General features: G+C 33.6%; 1 protein-coding gene across 6 annotated transcripts in view; it reads left to right on the top strand.

Moving 5' to 3' along the window:
- LOC128224758 (uncharacterized) overlaps positions 1-21,528 on the top strand; it is a 38,866-nt gene that overhangs the window by 7,469 nt on the left and 9,869 nt on the right. For 2 of the 6 annotated variants that reach the window (XM_052934778.1, XM_052934777.1), the window contains exons 4-12: positions 1,347-1,952; positions 6,424-6,559; positions 7,775-7,905; positions 8,817-8,884; positions 9,493-9,673; positions 12,643-12,740; positions 13,255-15,341; positions 16,975-17,003; positions 18,777-18,812. In XM_052934778.1, the coding sequence (XP_052790738.1) occupies positions 1,347-1,952; positions 6,424-6,559; positions 7,775-7,905; positions 8,817-8,884; positions 9,493-9,673; positions 12,643-12,740; positions 13,255-15,341; positions 16,975-17,003; positions 18,777-18,812 (3,372 nt within the window). The remainder of the gene's footprint in view (positions 1-1,346; positions 1,953-6,423; positions 6,560-7,774; positions 7,906-8,816; positions 8,885-9,492; positions 9,674-12,642; positions 12,741-13,254; positions 15,342-16,974; positions 17,004-18,776; positions 18,813-21,528) is intronic. The other 4 variants (XM_052934782.1, XM_052934781.1, XM_052934779.1 and 1 more) reach the window with 3 other exon arrangements.

The following is a 21,528-nucleotide window of genomic DNA, read 5'->3' as shown; positions in this document are numbered from 1 at the left end:
GACTGACCTTTGTTTGTTTAAAATGGTGAAGTAAAAGAAAAGTTATCTTTGTTTTAAGTTTTCTTTTTAAGCAAAATGTTGCCTTCCGATGTAGCATATACGACGTAATTTATCACGTGGTATACACACACTGTCATATATGTTTTAAACATGGTGGGGCGCAGAGGATCATGGGAATACACAGTCATAAGGATTGCTTTGCCCGCACCATCAGCGTGCAGTTGTATCAATAACTTTTGAACGACTCAGTATAGTGTTTTCAAACTTGGTATGCGCATTGGTCATTGTTAGTAGATGACCCCTACTCCATTTCAGGTCAATAGGTCAAATGTCAAAATTAAAGTGACCTTTCACTAGGAAAGTGATTGGTTGTCAGGATAGGTGATACACCGGAAAGCAGACATCAAAAATTCTTTTAAAGTTTTTGTTTCAACACATACTCGTAAATTTATAGTAAAATTTTACTTGCAAGAAAACATTTCCATTTTCATTTTATGAAAAGTTGAGTTTTGATGATTTGAATTGAACATTGGTAAAAGTTGCACTGGAAAAAGGTTTTTTGAAAAAATTGTAATTGCTGTGAAACTAACATTGTAAGACAAGAACCATGTTTTCCGAGGTATATTTCTATATTTTAAATTAGAGAAAGTGACGATATTTTATCACCAGTGTCACAATATATCCATGATTTTGTCTTTTGATTTTTGTTTCTAGATACATGTATCATGGCACTCTTTAGTTTGCCCATTTTTTTATGATAACACCAACTTGCATCTTTTATTATGTGCATGTAAACATCTTTCAGGGTTTTTTATAGAAGCTTTAAAGATATACAAGTTCATACGAAAAAAAAATATGAAAAATATACCCAAGTTGCAACTAAAATGTATAATATATCACAAAAATACAAAATAAATTTAAATTCTATATCACCCAAATTGCAGCCTTAAAAATAAATGGGGTCTTACATCAATTTTTTTTTTCAAAATTTTCTATTATATATTTGGTACTATATATAGTGCATGCAGTTTATGTAGCATACTAGTAATTCCATTCTAAAAATTGAACTGGGTATTCCAAATGAAGTTAAGCTTTTCAAAATGTCTTCCATATTTGCATTTTGCAATTTTCTTTCAACTTCAGCACTGATTATGTGTTCAAATGTACGTACAAGAAGTTTGTCAAACTTGTATTTTATTAGGTTTATATAAACTGAATACAAATTTTTGAGCTTGGCTGCCTTTAAGGTGCTTCTTATGTTTATGTTTTCTTTGTTTTCAGTGTGAATATATGATTATCTTTTTTTTATTAACCTGTTGTGTTTATGTTGTATGCTATTTTTAAAGCAGTTCTGCTGGAATTGGTTCCCCACATTTTGAAGATCCGCATCACACAGTTGCCCAACAAAAAACGGAAACCAGTCAATGTGACCCTTGCTCGCCAAACAACCTTGACCTAGATATTAAAAATGAAACACATGACCAAGATATAAACAAAGCAAATTTCAAAATTGAAGAACATCAGGACATCCCAATTTCTCAAAAAGTAGACCAAGATATTGTGATAAAAGAAGAAGTTCTCAAGAATTTTACGGAAACTTCAAGTGTTCATAATAATTTGGATTTGTCTGATCAAAGGACAAGGCCAAATACTGCAGATGTACGTTTAACTAATGGCGTCATATCACCGCTGTATAAAGCTCCATCTAGACCAAGCACCGCATCTGGTCATTCCAATGTCAAGGTCAATGAGAAAGTCAGAAAATCGCCATCTGCATGTACATCTAATGAACCGCATATCTCAGAAAAACCTCTCTCTGGTTCTAAGTCAAATAGGTCATTAAGTGCACCTCAGAGGCCACGACCTTCAGCTAGAGGTCAAGGGTCAGGTCAAAGGTCAAGGCCAAGCACAGGGTCGCGACATGGTTCTCGATTTGTTGGGCTGGGGTTCAGGTAAGGCCGTGGGTGAAGTTATGCCAATTAGATTGCTCCGCCCAAGTAGAAATTCCCATAATTCCCATCTAATAGCTATTAATAGAATTCACAATTCCCTCTTACAGTATACCTATTACTAGTTATATCAAATTGGTGTTGTAACCCTTTCTATTTTCATACAGAGTTGCCTTTCTACTCAATCATATGAGTTAGAAATAGGAATATAATTAGAAGACAGTATTACCTTGGTATTGCTTTTGGGGTCAGAAGGGTCAAGGTCGCTGTTTGTCCTACATCTTGTGCTGATCCTTCAATTTGATTGTTCAGAATGTTGTTAAAGTTAACAACCTGTTTTACGAGATCTTTGTTAACATTTTAATGTAAAATATTTTATGTGCTCATATATTTAAATAAAAACAAATACAGCTAAAACAGTTGTTTATTAAAGATGCACTCTTACTCCCAAATCAGATTAACCACTATTAATAATATTGTTTTAATATTCCAAAAAGGATGAAAAATGTTGAGAACAATGGTTCTCATGAAGGATACCAAGTTTAATTTGAAAGAAATGAGCATAAAACACAATATTTCTACCTTATGAGACTATAGTAGACCACAGTAAATCTTTTAGCATTCACCAATCATTTAATATTTTTGCGCTTTCTGCTATTAAATACATGGTTACAATATTGTTATAAGTAATTAATATTTTTCATTAATGTATTATTTAGTAAGTAGTTAAAGGTTTATCACTCAAAATTGATGTTTGTCATGCATGTGTATGTATTAATTTTGAATAAGAGGGTCTCTTTATAATCTTGTTAGAAATATTGCAGATCACAAGTAAGTGTATCCATTAAACTTTCAGAGGCCAGTAAAGATTTAAAAGTTAACAACGCTGACCTGAACATGGTTGTTAACTTTAACAATGTTCTGAACAATTGGCACATTTTTCCAATTTTAGATACTGAAAATCAGTTGAAAATCGCTCATTTTAAAAAAATCTGAACTTTTCTATATTTGAAAATTAGTAGGGCTGTTAAAAAGGCTAGACATTTCTTTGCTAGTGACTTGGTGATTTATCCAATCTTAAACTGTATCAGATAGTGTTTAGTGTAGAATAGTCTTTGATATGGAGGCAGATTTCCGCTGATGAGCCATGCGGCAGGTTGAAAATGATACATATGATTATTTCTCATCTTCGCCCGGCAATTAGTACATTTTCGCCCCAGAAAGGCTGAAACATGAAATGGAAGAAATCAGTCTCCATACATTGATGTGTATTAATATGAAAGGTTTTAAGCATGCATTTCTGTAGAAAGGACTTATGTCAAATCTAATATTGAATAGAACATATTATAATATTACTTATCTTAGAGTTAGACATTATGGTGAAGGGCATTTTCTTAAAGGGGAACTGCTCGTATTGTTTGTGAATGATGAAACATCAGACATGCCATATTTCTGGAGACCTCCTCGGAGGGATTTTGTTAAAAAAACATGGGAGTTTGATAAGAAAAGCAGGGGAGAATAATAGAAAATCAGGGGATTTTGTTCAGAAAAGCAGGGGACTTTGTTAAGGAAAGAGGGGACTTTTGTTTAGAAAAGCAGGGGGTTTTGTTCAGAAAAGCAGGGGAGAATTATAGAAAAGCAGGGGATTTTGTTCAGAAAAGCAGGGGACTTTGTTAAGGAAAGAAGGGATTTTGTTCAGAAATGCAGGGAATTTGTTGAAAAAAACATGGGAGTTTGATAAGAAAAGCAGGGGAGAATTTAAAGCAGGGGATTTTGTTGAAAAAAAAACATGGGAGTTTGATAAGAAAAGCAGGGGAGAATTATAGAAAAGCAGGAGATTTTGTTCAGAAAAGCAGGGGACTTTGTTAAGGAAAGATGGGACTTTTGTTCAGAAAAACAGGGAATTTGTTGAAAAAAACATGGGAGTTTGATAAGAAAAGCAGGGGAGAATTATAGAAAAGCAGGGGATTTTGTTCAGAAAAGCAGGGGACTTTGTTAAGGAAAGAAGGGACTTTTGTATAGAAAAGCAGGGGGTTTTGTTCAGAAAAGCAGGGAATTTTGTTCAGAAAAGCTGGGGATTTTGTTCAGAAAAGCAGGGAATTTGTTCAGAAAAGCAGGGGAATTTGTTTAGAAAACATTAACCCAGGGCATTTTAAACAAGCCTAAAAAAATCTTATAAGCCATAAATCTGGAAGGCTTCCCAGGGGATTTTGCTCAGGACCTGTCAGGGCACTTAATAGCCCTTTACAAGGGGAATTTTCATATTACTCATTAAACGCTCAGGTGTGGGCATTTCTTTGCTTGTTCTTCTTACAAAAATATTTTATTTATAGTAGAATTCACTGCAAAGCTGCGTTATTGAGGTAAAAATGAAAATGTATTGAACAAAGTAATTAAGTCTAAATTTACCAAAATCACACAGACGGAAAAAAACCCACTTTTTTAATAAAAGGGGATGTTATATCCCCTGCTTGCAGAAAGGGGAACAGATAAAATGGGATTTTATTTTTCCTCACCGGGGGATGTGTAGTTGGGAGGATGGTTGCAATTATATGGCAAGTTTCTGGGGGATTTTATTTTCCCTCATCTGAGGGGGGTGGGGAGTTGGGTGCAAGTATATGGCAAGTTTCCGGGGGTATTTTATTTTTCCTCACCAGGGGAATTGGGGGATGGATGCAAGTATATGGCATGTTTCCGGGGGATTTTATTTTTCCTCACAAGAGGGACGGGGTGGTAGTGGGGGGGGGGGGGGGGCAAGTATAAGGCATGTTTCTGTTTGTTTTGTTGTTTTTCTCACCAGAGGGATTTGAGGGGGGGGGGGGGATACAAGATTATGGCATGTAAGTTGTATACATATATTTTACTAAGATATCACTTCAAGTAATATTGACACAATATATTTCCTCATTCCCAGTAATATTGTAACAGTCTATTTCAACCGTCTAAGACCTTGGTGATTACCCGCTGTTTTAATGTATTGTTTAACTGCCATAGAATGTTTTATTATCATGCTATAAGTCTTGTTAACGGCTAATATAATTTTTCTTAGAATTTAAATGCATCTTGTCTATTTGTATGAAACTTATAGAATGCAATTACCAGTAATAAATGCTTCTATGACGTAGTTTTCAGTTTCTCTAATTCTAAGACAATGTCGGGCATAAATGAGGTTTGAAAATAAAGCCGAACAAAAAAAAATTCAAGGCTAAATTTTAGAAAGGCTTATAAAATTGAAGTAAAGTTTGTTTTGTATTACTTAAATATGAATAACTTTATATGAGCATATAATTTTAGCTCATAATATTATGTTATTTAGATGAATATTTAAGAAAAGTTGCATTACTGCTATTATGACATTAATATCAATGTGTGTTTTTTTTCTTACCAATTTGGACCCAAACTGCAGCCCGTTTTTTAATGCCTTAATATATACTTTTTCCCAGAAGTGAAAATATAATTCCCAATTTTTGTTTTGAAAAAAAATCAATATAAAAGATCAATAAATTGGACCCCAGACCATTTTTGTATTGAATAATTAGTAACTTTTCACATTCTATTATGTTCTTCTGTATATATTTTAAAATTTTATTTATAATTATTCATTTTTAGATAGTTTTTAAAAAATTCCAAAATTTAGTCAAATGTCACATTTTTTCCAATCAGAACGGCTCCGGCCCCATTCCCAAAATGGTGAGAAAAAACACACACTGATAAGCCTTGTTGTTGATTAACCTTTGCAATATTTCAAAAACAGTTCAGGATATTCTCATGAAATTTACCTGTGACACTAAGATGCATGTAAAGCAAGGTACATAACTTGTGCTTTGAAAATTATAGAGTTATTACCCTTTTTGACTTAACACACACACGCACACACGCACACACGCACGCACGCACACACAGGTATTGGAGCCTGCTTGGGGTACTTTTATATTATAAGATGAAATGTAAGCTTCATTTTTCAACAGCATATATATTTAACTTTGTGCATTAAAGGGACACATTATACAATGTTGTTGTAAATAAAAAATTTTTTTTTTTTTTTTTCATTTTGATGCATTATTATTTTTAACTCATTTGTCTTTAATAAACAAAACCAAAAAAAAGTATAAGATTTGTGTACACATAAAAAAAAACCTTTATAAAATAGTGTTTGTGACTTATAGATATTTGGCCACAAATTGGCCACAAATTCACACAAAAAGTTAAAAAGGTGCCAAAATATCTCTAATATTCATTTATCTGTACACAAATGATATCATTTTTTGGTTTTGATCATTAAAATTAATTGAGTTAAACATTATAATGCATTAAAATTTAAAAGAACAATTTTTTTGCATTAACTATATATATATATTGTGCCCCTTGAACACATATCGTTATTCAACCTTCTACATATTTTGTGGTATTAAATACAAAATTGAAGATCAGTTTTAAAACTCTTACTCATATAATCTTATTGTTATTTTAACAGGAGCGTTCTCTCTCGGACTGGTAGAATTACACCAGCAAACACTCCATACCTGTCGCCGAATAAAGCGGTCCGCCAGGCAAACCACCATATCCGCTCGCCATTCAAACATTCTGTCGATAAACCGGATATGCAACCGGTATGTATTTTAAAACTTAAGTTTTCAAAAAGGAATTTAAATAGCTGTCGACTTCTTGTCCTTGAAGATCTGGTTGAAAACCATTCTGAAATAACTGGACTATACACCAAGCTACTTATCTTTGCCCACCATTTAAACATGCTGTCGATAAACCTTAGGGCTGGTATTCTTGAAACTTGTTAAGTGATTTACCGACTTAAAGGTCATTTTCTTTAGTTACTGGTTAGTATGATAAAATTGCTTCATAATATCTGAAAGACTTTTTTTATTGATTTGATTCATATAACACACAATTAAATATAAAAAAAAACACTTCTAATTTTTTTTAATTTGACTACAAAAAAATATGAATTTGACTTAAGTTAAGAAATGACTTTAGATATTTTAATAATACTATCCTTCTAAATAAGGATGTCTATCCACCGAGCCACCAGTGTTTACTCATCAGGCCTAAAAAAAAAAAATGTCTGTTTCGGGTAACCCGACCCAAATTATTTTTTTCCGTTTCTGAGCAAAAAAAAATATGTTAGCGAAAAGAGAGTTACGAAGGGCGGATAAATGTGAATTGGATGATCAGAATTATTGTTTATATGATAAAACAAAGTCAGGCAATGACAGCCATGTAGGAAAGACTGCCATGTGCAAGGAAACACTATGAACTTACGACAGATTTTGAATTTTTTTTAATAAAAATACCCTATTTTGGGAAGGTTACCCTAAACAAACTTCTTCTTTTTTTGGCCTCATTTTATACATGCTGTCGATGATCCATTAACTTTTAAGTGAATTTCTAATTTCAGTCTCGAATATCTTATTGATCATATAATAACTTAATAATTTCTGAAATACTAAATATATTCATTTACTCTATAGAAAAAACATACTTTTATGTTACGAATATTTATATTCTATTTTTTTTGGACAATGATTTTTTTTATGAAAATGACTTAAATTAGGAAATGACTTAAGATGTTTTATGAATTATGTAACTGCCCCTGGGGGCAGATTCAAGGCACGACTAAGGAAAAGATCAATATTTATTACTGGCCCTGATCTTCATCAAATATAAATCATAGAGATCTGGGATTGATTTTAAAATTTCAATACCTCAAAATTGCGCATATAATTAAACATTAATTTGTATTGTAAAATAATCGCAGGATGGTCATCAAACACAATAGTTGAACATTAACTTGTATTATAAATTTTTTGCAGGACGGTCGGCAGACCCCATCCATGGGAATGAAGGAGCGTACAGCCCTGGCGGCATTTCACATACATAAGATGCTGGGCGTGGCAGGGGAAAGAGATGCTCACAAGACGCCTGGATTGCTACGCAAGGGGAAGTATGTGAATTTCATATTAACCAGGTTATCAATGAAAACCAGACTATAAGAATGGGGATGTCGTTGGGCTTACGGGTGGTCATCAAACTTATAACGCAAAAAAACCCCACAAGCTAGCATTGATGGATAGTAATGAAAGTTGGTGTGTAGGTAGCTTATGTGAAGAGCAAGCCTGGGATTTCTTAACGTTTATTGAAACACAGCGTACACAAATACAGAGTCATGCACAGAAAGTTACGATCTTAAGCTTTACGATCTTTTATGCCCTGGCCCAAAATTCTCGAAAAATCTTAAGTATGTTAATTCAGTGACTTGCTCAGTAAGAATATTGCCATATAAACTTCTTGTTCCATTGTGCAGGTAAGCTAAAACCCATTTCTTGAATGTTTGCAACAAGCTACTCAGCTGAGTAAAAATAACACAATTATCTTCTTGGCTATTTGGGTTCAAAGGGGACCTCTTCAGTAAAGAAGGTAAGAAAGTACAGGAAAATTTTACACTTCCTCTTTAAAGTACGGCAATTCCTTGAAAGCGGCTTTTTGGGTTAAAAGGGAGCTCTTAAGTTATGAAGGTAAGAAAGTACAGGAAAATTTGACACTCCCTCTTTAAGGTAATTCCTTGAAACAAGTGATTTGGGTTTAAAGGGAGCTCTTCGATAAAAAAGGTATGAAAGTACAGGAAAATTTGACACTTCCTCTAAACAGTAATTCCTTAAAGCCAGGTATTTGGGTTTATAACAGAAGCTCTTAGTAAAAAAGGGAAGAAAGTACAGGAAAATTTGACACTCCCTCTTAAATGTAATTCCTTGAAACCAATTATTTTGGTTTAAAGAGAGCTCTTCAGTAAAGAAGGTAAGAAAGTATGAGAAAATTTGTGTACTTCCTCTAATGATGTAATTTCTTTTTTTCCAGACTGAAGCCTCTTTATCCGGTCAATGCTTCCGGCCCCAACATCCAGCAGTGTCGGGGAATCATTTCAGGTAAGGTTAAAAAAAATGTTGTTTGTTTTGGTTTGCCTACTTGGAAAAAGTGCTTCATTTAAGAATCAAAAGCTACAGTCTCACAGATTTTTTATTTTTTTTTAACTTTTTTAAATATTGTCTTTGAATGCGCCAATTTTTGCCTAAATATCTGGAAACCAGTGATACAATACTGCTGACAAAAGAGCAGGTCACAGTTTTCATATTTACATTCAAAAATTGATGTTTTATGGCTAAAAACATTACTAATGCAAATTAAGGAAAAATGAAACTTTTGGCTGTTTTCCAAACAACTGAGATCATTTTTCTTGTGAGTTTTCTTTTATGACTGAATTGAAGGCACTGATGCCAAAATCAGCTGATTCTGAGATAAAATAAATAAAAAAGTCAAAACTGTCCAACTGTGAGAGTGCAGCTTTAAGGGAATCACACTTGGAAAGAAAAAAAAAATTTAGTCGTGAGTTTCAATATGTCAGTTTAAAAAGCTTTTAAGCTCTTTATAGAAATTTTTTCGTACTCAATTTCCAAATGATGAATAAATTAGTAAATAAATAAATTAATGATCAATCAATATAAAAATGAATAAATAAATAAATAAAACTTTACAGAAGCACGTTCGTACCAGCCATCACCGAGCCGCACCCTCCAGCGCCGTCTACAGCTGATAGGCCAGATCCCGAACGTCCATGAGTATCTGTACGATCGTCCGGGAACCATTGAGTCAGTACATCAGACATCTGTGGCCTCGAGTATTGACGACAACTATGATAATAATCTGAACTCTGATAGGTAAAGATTTATAGATGTAGTCTGTAATTCAATCTACTCAGGTCTAAGCATTAAACCCAGTAATGTTTACAACTATTTTTAACCAGGTTTTCAATGAAAACCGGGTTATTAGAATTAGGTTGTCGTAGGGCGGGCGGGCGGGCGGGCGGGCATCTAACATTGGTTTCAGTTCAATAACTTAGGTTAGCATTGATAGATATTGATGAAACTTGGTGTGTAGGTAGCTTATGGGAAGAGCTAGCTTGGGATTGCTTTTTAGGGGGGTGGGGCTAAAGTCAAGGTCACTGTTACTAAAAATAGAAAAATAGTTTCTGCCCAATAACTTTAGTTAGCATTGATAGATATTGACGAAACTTGGTGTGTAAGTTGCTTATGTGAAGAGCTAGCTTGGTATTGCTTTTGAGTGGGGAGGGGCTAAGGTCAAGGTCACAATTACTTAAAATAGAAAAATGGTCAAGGTCACTGTTACTTAAAATAGGAAAATGGTTTCTGCCCAATAACTTTAGTTAGCATTGACTGATATTGATGAAACTTGGTGTGTAGGTAGCTTATGTACAGAGCTAGCTTGGGATTGCTTTTGAGGGGGGTGGGGCTAAGGTCAAGGTCACTGTTACTAAAAATAGAAAAATGGTTTCTGCCCAGTAACATTAGTTAGCATTGATAGATATTGATGAAACTTAGTGTGTAGGTAGCTTATGTGAAGAGCTAGCTTGGAATTGCTTTTGAGTGGGGAGGGGCTAAGGTCAAGATCACTAGGCCAAAAAAAATAATACCTGTGTTTCCGGTGACATGGCGAAAAAAAATAGGGTCGGTCGGTCGGGATTTAAAAAAAAAATAAAATATTTTTTATTTTTTTTACAGTTTCCATATCATGCAATTTTCTGTTGAATCATAACAATTATGTTATATCTAAGCGTTTCATAATTTACAAAAAGTCACAGAAAAACACCTTCGACAACCGTATTTTCCCGCCAATTTTGCCCATGAAATCTGGTGTTTTTTGTATACAATACTCGTTTATAAGTCGCGATCGGTTTTTAGAAAACAAATCCAGCACTTCAATTTGTACAGATCTGTGATAATGTTCTACCCAAACAGTCAATTATCAACTAATTTGTTAATTTGCATAAGGAAAATCGCCGATTTTCTTGTCAACTGTGAGCTCCTTAAACTAGGCCTTCAAGTGGAGGTAGGTTAAAAATAGAACAAGTAAACGCGGATATGGATTTATTTTACTTATCTTATTTTCGTACAATCAAAGTTTTATTCATATTTATAGTGAATTCAAACATTTCGGTCATTGTTATAAGATTCCCAGACGACGATTATTGATTTTGATTTTTTTGATTGTATGGTATTTTTTACCAGCATAGGCGAAATCTTGGCAATCAAATGGGATCGTACGGTATCCAACTGACCGAATTAAATACAAACCATAGCCACGCGCCTTTGATATTATCACCCCTCGTGCACTGACGTCACAAATAGTACCGTTTGATCTGCAGCCGACACATTCCAACAAATGTGTCGTTAACTTACGAAGGTTTTTAATTGGATTTCAGTTGATGGGACTTATTTTTAATAAGGTGAAATAAATAACCATTGATAATTGCGGATAAATTAATGTAACGATAAGTGAAATGTGTATTGGAACCTGGCAAGTAGCCTGCATTAGAGCAAAGCTTAATTGTAAGAAGCCTGCATGATATACGCAATGCCGAATCGTAAAAAGAAAGTTTTATTTTGGACATGAATAAATAACACCGTGAGCCATGATCCTAAATATTTTCATTTTAAAGACTGCAAAATATGTCTCTTGTGATTAACCACGTGTTTGGACCGTAAACATGCATTTGCCAATTTGAAGATATCGGACAGGGTTCGCCGCCCTTCGCCATTTTGAATTCCTGTTGATTTAGCGTCTCTGTAATTTTCAGTTACGTCTCTTTTTGATAAAAGTAAAGTCATACAACAAATTAATTGGCTATAATTTCTGATTGCCCATAACAAAAGCCTGGTTTATTCGCATTGCGGCGCTTCTAGTTATGTTTTGCATGAGTGTTTTTTTTAATGTTTTATTTGCAATCTGATACATTTACATAATTTTTGCACTCCAAAAAGTCAGATTTGTTTTTAAAATGTGTTTTTGCCATCTGATAAAATTGTATCATTTTGCACTGTAGAATTTTGTTTTGTTTTTTAATTTTTCAGTCTGATACATTTGCAAAATGTTGCATTCCAGAAAGTCAAGAATCTTTGAAAAAATGTTGATGCAGTCTAGTGGTTAAAATAAATATCTGTTTCTCACCCACCAAAAGGTTTTGGGCTCAACTCCCACCAGGAACTCATTTTCTTGGCTTCTTATGAATGACACCAGGGGCTAAATTCAAAAACCAAAATATATTATTAGAAGTGTTTTGATTGGACTGTAAAAATAACTGGCCAATGGACTGAATGGAATCATTGAGGCATGACTAAGGCCAAGGATACACACAATATTTAAAGGGACTAGACACCAGATGTTCTTAAAATTAGCAAATACAGTATTTCCTCAAAACAATCCTAGAATTGTCAATGCCAGCTAGTAGGAGGCCGATAATGCATCACTTTACATGGTTAAAATAATAAACGCAACAGTCATGTTGCTGTCTCATCGGTAGACTACCCCAGTATATTTATAAATGGAAAAATGCGCAAACCTGCAAAAGATGGATGTGACGTAAGTGATGTGATGCATCAGTAAGTCAGATTTAATGCGTTGTATATAACAATGTCAATTTTATGATATTTTCTTTACAATTTTCTTCTCTTTTTTTTGCACTTGTACCATCTGGTGTCTAGCCCCTTTAATACAGCCCGAGGACAGGTTTCTAACTAAGAATTAAACTTCAAACAGTTTAAAGCTTTATCTTCCATCATGGTAAAAATAATTGGTATTAAAACAAGTTTAAATGTTGGTATTATTTCAGAAACCTGCCTGATGAGATCATTTATGCTGAAAACCCAATGGCTGAACCACCGACTCCACAAAACACATTTCTACAAGGACGATCACAAGAACCCACTTGTGAGTTATATCTTGTTCTTGTTGCTGTTTTTGTTGTTGTTGTTGTTATTGTTGTTGTTGTTGTTGTTCTTCTTCTTCTTCTCCTCCTCCTCCTCCTCCTCCTCCTCCTCCTCCTCCTCCTCCTCATTGTTAACTTAACTCCTCCTCCTCCTCCTCCTCCTCCTCCTCCTCCTCATTGTTAACTTAACATGGTGATCTATTTTCTAACATGCTAATACATAAAGATAAAACACAAACAAAAATAGTTTTCGATTTAATAGAAATTATTAGAAATACTGCAGATAACAAATGTATCTATGAAATTAAAAGATTTGAAAGTTAACCATGATGACTTAAACAACATTGCTAAACTTAAACAAAGTTCTGATCAATCGGCCAGTCATGTTGCACAATCTGTCAATTTATGTATATAATCTAAAACCATTATCAAAACAACAGTAGCTCAGTAGCTTTCCAAAGTTTCTTTCAGTAGAAGTTATGAATTGTAAAATTCTATTTCTTCATTTTGTCTCAGATATTCATGAGGGAACCACTCTAGAAACCATAGCTGATTATGGAACGGATGAAACGCCAAGAATGTTTGCAACAGAAACCGGTAAAACCAAGTCAGACCTCTTAATTTCCGATAAAGTACAGCAAGAACTTCATATAACTGAATCAAGTGACTCTTTAAAGCACTCAACAGAAGTTTTGGGTCGAAATGATACTACTGGTAAAGGACAAGAGATTAATACCTCTGATGGTAAGAATAGACTAGGAAGTCCATCCAAATCTGTGAGATTCGCTGAAGCGAATGCTAAGCAAGATGCTAATGCACAGAATAGCAAAGAGATGAAGGAAATTGTGAATGAGAATATTGCAAAGCAAGATAAAACTGGTGATGATACTGAGAAAAATGATGTAGGGGTTGAGAAAAAGAATAAGAAGAACTCAAATCAGTCATGTCAGGATGATGCTATTGATGAGTTGTATAAGAAAGACCAAGATGATGATGATGGCGATGAAAAGGAAAGAGACAACAGAAACAATGAAACAAACAAGAGCAACAACAGTGGAAATGGTGGTGGAAACCAACCTAGAACTGATTCTTGCAAAGGTACTGATAACAAAAGTTCTGGCAAAAAGGAAGGCTCTAATAATGACTCAGATTCTCACAAAATGCAAGGAGCAAGTAATCTTAATGAAAGAACAGTGTCACCATCATTAAATGGAGTTGTAACTGCTGATGATGCAAGAAGAACAAAGCAGAAATCAGAGGGTGCTAAGCCTAAAGTTAATCATGAAAGCACAAAGGGTTCAGTCGGACCTGGATCTGTCAAAGGACAAAGGTCTGGGTTAGCAGATGGTAAAAGGCCTGAAAAAATTCGTAGGCCTGCATCGGCACCTGGTCAGAGATTAGCAAATGGTCAAAGGTCTGGCTCAGAAAATGGTCAAAAGCCTGGGTCAACTAATGGTCAAAGACCTGGCTCAGCAAATGGTCAAAGACCTGCCCCAGCAAATGGTCAAAGACCTGGCTCAGCAAATGGTCAAAGACCTGGCTCAGCAAATGGTCAAAGACCTGCCTTAGCAAAGGGTTATAGACCCCCAAGTGCTGGAAAGGAGAGATGCGCAAGGTTTGATAGATCAAAAGCCAGCAAGGCTCACACTCAAACACTAGAAGTTTCTACTGTACTCCATGGTAGCTCAGTAAGTACTAGCCTTCGCCCTGAAAGTCCGAAATGTGGGCGAAGCCGATCAGCAAGCCCACATAATCGACGGTCAAGTAGGGCAAAAGATTTGAACAATATGATGTCTATGGATTTCTTTTCTTATGGTCCAAAGTTTGCTGGTCATGAGGATGTTGAAGAGGAATTTTATACTAGAGAGCATAAGACTAAAGTTAAGTTTATGCTGGATGGTGAAGAAGAAGTAATGGAAACTATTTTTATTGACAACAATGATGGTGATATTGATTTGAAACCAGGTCATGTTATTGACTTTGACACTTTAGAAACAGAGCTTGCATTAATGAGAAGAGATATAAAAACTTCTCTTAAAGAAGCTGAAGAAACGAATGCTGATTCTGTCAATGAGCCTGTTGATGAGTCTAATGACAATGATAAAACTGGTGAACCGGAAATTCCGACTGAACAAGTCAGCAGTGAACCTGTAGCTTCAGTCAGAGATGATTATTCATATTTGCTTGAAAATTACCGACAGCGGTGTATGGACAGGAGCGAAAGCTTTGGAGAATTCAGCGCTAGACTTATTACACCCAGTCATACAGTTGGCAGCCTTAAAACTAGAAACCTGTCCACGCAAGATCATAGTGATGCACAGGACAGGGGATCAGACATTGTTAATAATAAAAGCGGTGGAAGTGTAACCACATTAACAACTGATAGTGGACGAGGGTCGACAGAAAATTTGTCTGAAATGACGCAAACAGCAAGCTCAACATTAACTGACATACCTCGCATGGACTTTGGAGAAAGTACAAGTGACCTCGGACTAGATACGGCCCGTAGTGATCTGACCCAGGGGGATAACTTTGACGGAGGAGACGATGGGAAAAAAAACCTGTTAGAGCTTGTTTGTGACCAGTTAGCCCCAATAGAAAAGGTAATTTTTATTAAATCTAATATAACTTAGACCTTATTCAGTAGAGTTAAAATCAGGGTGCAACAGAATTTTGTTGGCAGTAACAAGCTGGTCAATTATGTTACCTCTGGTTATACCGAGATTATCAATAGAATTTCATTCCGTCACTTTGATCTTGTAAATTGCGTTTCTTTTAGACACTGATCTTGTAAATTGCATTTTTTCTAAAGAAAATGCCAATTTACAAGAACGAAGTGCCTGGCGGAAAAGCAGTTGATATACTCATAGTAACTAGATGGAATGCAATTAAAGCTGCACTCTCACAGATTGACCTTTTGACAACTTTTTAATTTTTAGTTTTTGAATGAACCAATCTTTCTGGAAACCTGAGTGATTTAAGACTGGTGACAAAATATCGGATCACTGTTTTAATACAGTGGAAACTCACTAAACCGGACAAGGTCCGGACTGGGCAAAAAATCCGGTTTAATGAGGATTCCGGTTTAGTGAGGATTTGATGTACGGAGTAAGTTTACTCAAAATATTAACTGGGTTAACCTTTAAAGGCTTTTGTCCTCTAGGGACAGTTCAATTCTACAACGTTTAGATGGAGGTTAAGACATGATTAAAGCACTTGCATACATAATTAAACATTTCTGCGTTTTTATAATTATCTTTTTTTCCAAGTCTTGAAATAAAACAACTCGCTTAATTTAATGCTTGTTTAGTATGTTTGATAGTTTAATTAATGCATCGCTCTAATTTGATTCAATCACAGAAGTCTTTAGATAAAACAACCCTTCAAAATGATCACTAAATAACCGTTTCTAGTTCTTTATTTTCTGCAACAAACAAATAAATGTTTCAATCAATTTTCTTTTCACAAGTTTGATTATCGTTTGATTATCGCGTGACAGTCAATCCACAGCGCAATCATCATTATCGATTATCGAGTTAACACAACAATCCAGGTGTAATATTTCACGACGCACTGGCTGTCAAAACAAAGTGACATGCGATTCGCGAATTCCTAATACACAAAATTATTTTGACATGTTTGATCAAATAAACGTCCGGTTTTGTGAGGTAAAATTACGTTGACAACTAACAAATTTTCTCGATTTTTTGTCCGATATCCGGAATTCCGGGGTTCCGGTTTTGTAGGGAGTTTTTTACATTGAAAATAGAAGGGGAAAACGGGGACTCTGAAATAAAGTCCGGTATCCCGAGGATTCCGGTTTTGTGGAGATCCGGTTTAATGAGTTTCCACTGTATTTACGTTTGAAAATTGACGTTTTTTGTCTTCAAACATTACTAATGCTTTAAGAAAAATGAGTTTTTCAGCATAAAACATCAATGTTTGAATGTAAAAATGAAAAACTGCGATCTGATCTTTGGCCAGCAGTCTAAATATTTCAGTGGTTTTCAGACATTTACGCAAACATTGGCTCATTCTAAGACAAAAAAGATAAAGGTCAATCTGTGAGAGTGCAGTTTAAGCAAGCTCAGATAACCGGGAACATAATAATCATAAATGGTTATCTATATCAGTGTTATATCATTAGAAAAATTATTAGAATAAATGATGTTTAAAATGTTTTATTTAATAACGAGATAACATAATATTTCAAAAAATTATGATATCATTTTTCAGATTCAAAAAGCAAAAGATCGCAAAGAAATGTAAGTTTATGTTTGTATCTCTTGAAATGAAAACTAATTCAAAAAGTAATGGTTTTGATGATTTTACAAAAAATTTAATAATATCTTTCGTTCTGCTAATCAATAATTTTCTTACAATAATTATTCTAAAATGGACTTAAAAAAATCTAAAACCTGAGCTAATTTTAAGACACATCCTTATAAATGTAAATATCGTTAAATTCCTTTAAAAAATGCAAACTTATGTGTTTTATATTTGAGAATAATTTTTACATTGAGATGAATTCCCTTGAGTGTAACCAGAATTTTAGTTCATGTATTTAGATGCTTAAATATTGAATTTGTTTGATGCATCACTGGAAATAGGCCCAAAGTTTAAAAACAATTGCAAAAAAAACAACATTTTAGACAATATTATTATTATTAAAGGGACTAGACCCCAGATAATTCAGTTGCCAGAAAAAGAAAAAAAATGTCAAAAAATTACATGAAATTCATATCGTTATGTATACAACGCATTGAATCTTACTTATTTATGTATCACATCGCTTTTGACACATGTATCTTTTGCTGTATTTTTCCAATTAAATCTTTCTTTTTTTCTACAATGGCAATACCATTAACTTTAAAAATAGCATCGGTATTTACATGTATACTGTACTTATATATAATCACATGACCTTCACATGCTAAATATACACACTATAAACTGGGAAACCAATATCAGCTATTTTTAAACAGGTAAACACAACTGAGACAGCAACAAAATATTTAAAATCCTTTAAATTGATGTATTATCGGCCTCATACTAGATTGTGTTGACAATTCTAGGCTTGTTTTGAGAAAAACTGTATTTGCCGATTTTTGCACAATCTGGTGTCAAGTCCCTTTAAACTTTAATTAATTCTGAGTGCAACTCTGCAGAATCAGCGAGTTGTTGTGTCATCTGCGAAACATTGCAGACACTAAGTGATAACTTGAGGCTAAAATCCTTGGATGCACCACAAATTATACCCAAGCATATTGGCTTATTACAATTTTTTTTTTTTTTTAAAAGCTGAATTCTGTCTTGATAAAAGCAATGTGATCATTGTCAGTTATTTCTGAATTATATGAAAATGATTATTCAAATTAAAATTGATAGTTGAAGAGTTGAAGATTTATATTATGACAAAAAAGGTATTATTAGGTAACTGCAAGGCCTAAAAAAATGATTTGGTTAGGGTTACATCCTTTTCAAAAATTGGTAGGGTAGGTAGGCTTTTTTTTTATTTTTTATTAGGCTTTATATAAGAATGTTATTTTCATCATTGGAGAATAGTGTTAAAGTAATCTTTTGTATAATAAAGCATCCAAGGCATTTAACTACATATTAAAACACACTTCAAAAAAAATAAATATATTTTTTATTTATTTTTAGATTTTCATTTTTTTTACCTACTGACTATAAAAACGGTAGGGTCAGCACCTATTTCGTAGTTAGGGTCGGGTAACATGAACCAAATGTATTTTTTTAGGCCTAAATTGAATTACTCAAAGAAATTGAATGACTCAAAGTTGAATCTTATTTTGTTTTAAATGATATTTGTACAGTCATGTATGTATTTTCTTGAGTGTTTTTAACAAGAATAAGTTTACATTAATAATTAATATACTGTATTAATAGTTGGTTTGTATTAATAAATATTCTAATTACTTGATAATTAAAATAAAATCAATTAATTTTTTCAGTCTGTTAAAACTTTTATGCTAACATATTAATGTAATTAACTTTTTCGTTATTTTATATGCTAGTCTTAAAAAGATTATGCGCTCACATAGAGCGCCAAGGTAAGTTTGTAGTAGATTTTGCATTTTGTCCGCCGCTTGGCTTATCAAGTGATTTTCCACAATTTTTTGTTTTAGTTTTTAAATTTCTTTAAAATTCTAAACTCATTAAAATTATTATGTGATGTTTGCTGTGAATTAGGAATCTGATTTAAGTGATAAAACTGAAATAGGATATTTTGGATTTTTAAAAAAAAAGTAATTAAAAAATGTTTTCGGTAAGTAATGAAATTCTGAAGTCGCGATATCTATCTTACAATATATTTTATACTTTATTTACTTATTGAGAAAGTATTTTGCCTATGTAAGATACTGGTACAAAATATATTAAAAAAAATAGAATACATCTTAAAGTTGCACTCTCACAGATATACCGTTTTTTAAACTTTTTTTTATTTTTTGTCTTGGAAAGAGTAAATTTTTGCGTAAATATCTGAGAAAACCAATGATATAAGATTTCTGACAAAAAATCAGATCATAGATTTTCATATTTCCGTTTGAAAATTGATGTTTTATGGCTTAAATCGTAATTATAGTTTAAGAAAAATGCATAAAACATCAATTTGACCTGAAATGTAAAAATCTGCAATCTGATTTTTTGTCAGCAGTATTATATCAATGCTTTGCAGATATTTACACAGAAATTGGCTCATTCAAAGACAAAAAAATAAAAAAGGTGTAAAAACAGTAAATCTGTGAGAGTGCAACTTTAGGATGGAATCATCTAAAAACATTATATTTCTTTGTCATTGAATAGAATTTAGATTTTAAACGAGAGCCTTAGATTCTCAATTAATTTTAAGATATAGATGGCTTTTCTTTTTGCTATTATCATTAGAACTAGGCTTCTATGAATAATTACCTGAAATGTTGATTTGGCTTCCAAAGCTTCAGTTAACATTTTATTATACATCCATTTTAAAAAACAGGATGTAGTATACTTATACCTGCAGCATAAGGGCAGACCCGCGGCCACTCTTGCGTGTTGTGTCCAAAATGTTGTTCGCTTGATTACATTACAAGCCTTTGGCCAATCACCACCAAATTTGGTCAGAATGTATATTGGCATAATATCTCGGACTAGTTCAATAACAATTCATATTGCTGTAGTTACTCGAGAGTCATCACCCTTCAATTTTGGATTTACCTCAAATCAGTCCTCTAGTCCAATCATCACCAAATTTGGTCAGAATGTGTATGGGCATATTATCACAGATAAGTTTGATAACCAGCCATATATGGCTGTAGTTACTTGAGAGTCATCGCCCTTCAATTATAGAATTTACCTCAAATCAGTCCTGTTCAACTTTTGAAGCCTTTGTCCAATCATCACCAAACTTGGTCAGAATGTGTATCTCGGCCAAGTTCAATAATCAGCCATATTGCTGTAGTCACTCAAGAGTATTCGCCCTTTAATTATGAAAATTGCCTAAAATCGGTCCCATCCCATCAATGATTTTAGAAAACTTATTAAATTGTCCAAATCCATCACAAGCTCAGAAAGTGTATGGGCATAAAATATCTGACGAGTTGTGTCGCTTGAGTCATTCCAGAGTAATCATACGTTAATTATATGAATAACCTAAAATTGGTCTTGTCCTATCAATTACTTCAGAAGCCTTTATCCACTTATCACCAAATTTGGTCAGCAAATGACTCCTAAGTGATTCTACATCATTTGAGAGGCACTAAGCTATATTTCGATATGGTCACAACAGTTGGTTCTTAAAACGTTCGTAACTAAATCAAAGTAATGGTACGCCCTTATAAAATATGTATTTCCTACCAATTCAAACAGACGTTTGATTTCATATTTGTATATTGTTATTGGCGCATTTTAAAGCTGCACTCTCACAGATTGAACGTTTTGACAACTTTTTTATTTTTTGTCTTGGAAAGAGCCAATCTATGCGAAAATGCATAGAAAGCAGTAAAATAAGACTGCTGACAAAAAATCAGATAGCCAATTTTCATATATAAGTTAAAAAATTGATGTTTTATGCATTTTTCTTAAACCGTTAGTAACATTTAAGCCATAAAAAATTAATTTTCGAACGGAATTATGAAAATCTGCGCTCTGATCTTTTGTCAGTAGTTTTCTATCAATGGTTCGCTGATATTTACGTAAAAAATTGCTCATTCCAAAACAAAAAATAAAAAAGTTGCCAAAACGGTAAATTTGTGAGAGTGCAGCTTTAAAGCATATAAAAGCCAATTGCAACAATTATTAGTCACAGCTCTGACTTCTAACTGTAACATTGGAGATCATGGACACAGGCGCAGTGTCTTTATAAAAAATAAGATAATTTCTTGCATAACAGACAGGTGTTTTTCTGTTATTTTATCGATGAGCAAATCCCTGTCTTCTTCAACCACGTTCAGAGACGACTCACGTGCCACAATTTGTGAAATCTCAGAATCATATTTTAAAAGTTAAAGATATGCCGTTAAAAGTGAGACATTTTAGAAGGGCACAGTCAAAGTAATAAGACTGATAAAAAAATATCGCAATATTATCATTTTGAAACATGAAAACCACGACATTCCTCATTATCTTTTTGATGTTGACTTCAAACACTTTGTGACATGATGTTGACGTCATCCAACATCTAGACATATGCCATTTGGTCTAATGTATAAAATAAGCATTTATAAAGTAAAAAAATAAATATATGAAAGTATAAAAATGCAAGAAAAAGTATCATTTATATGAATGCAG

The sequence above is a fragment of the Mya arenaria genome, chromosome 17, assembly GCF_026914265.1.
Source record: "Mya arenaria isolate MELC-2E11 chromosome 17, ASM2691426v1".
Lineage (NCBI taxonomy): Eukaryota > Metazoa > Mollusca > Bivalvia > Myida > Myidae > Mya > Mya arenaria.
This window is presented reverse-complemented; position numbering and strand designations above follow the sequence as displayed.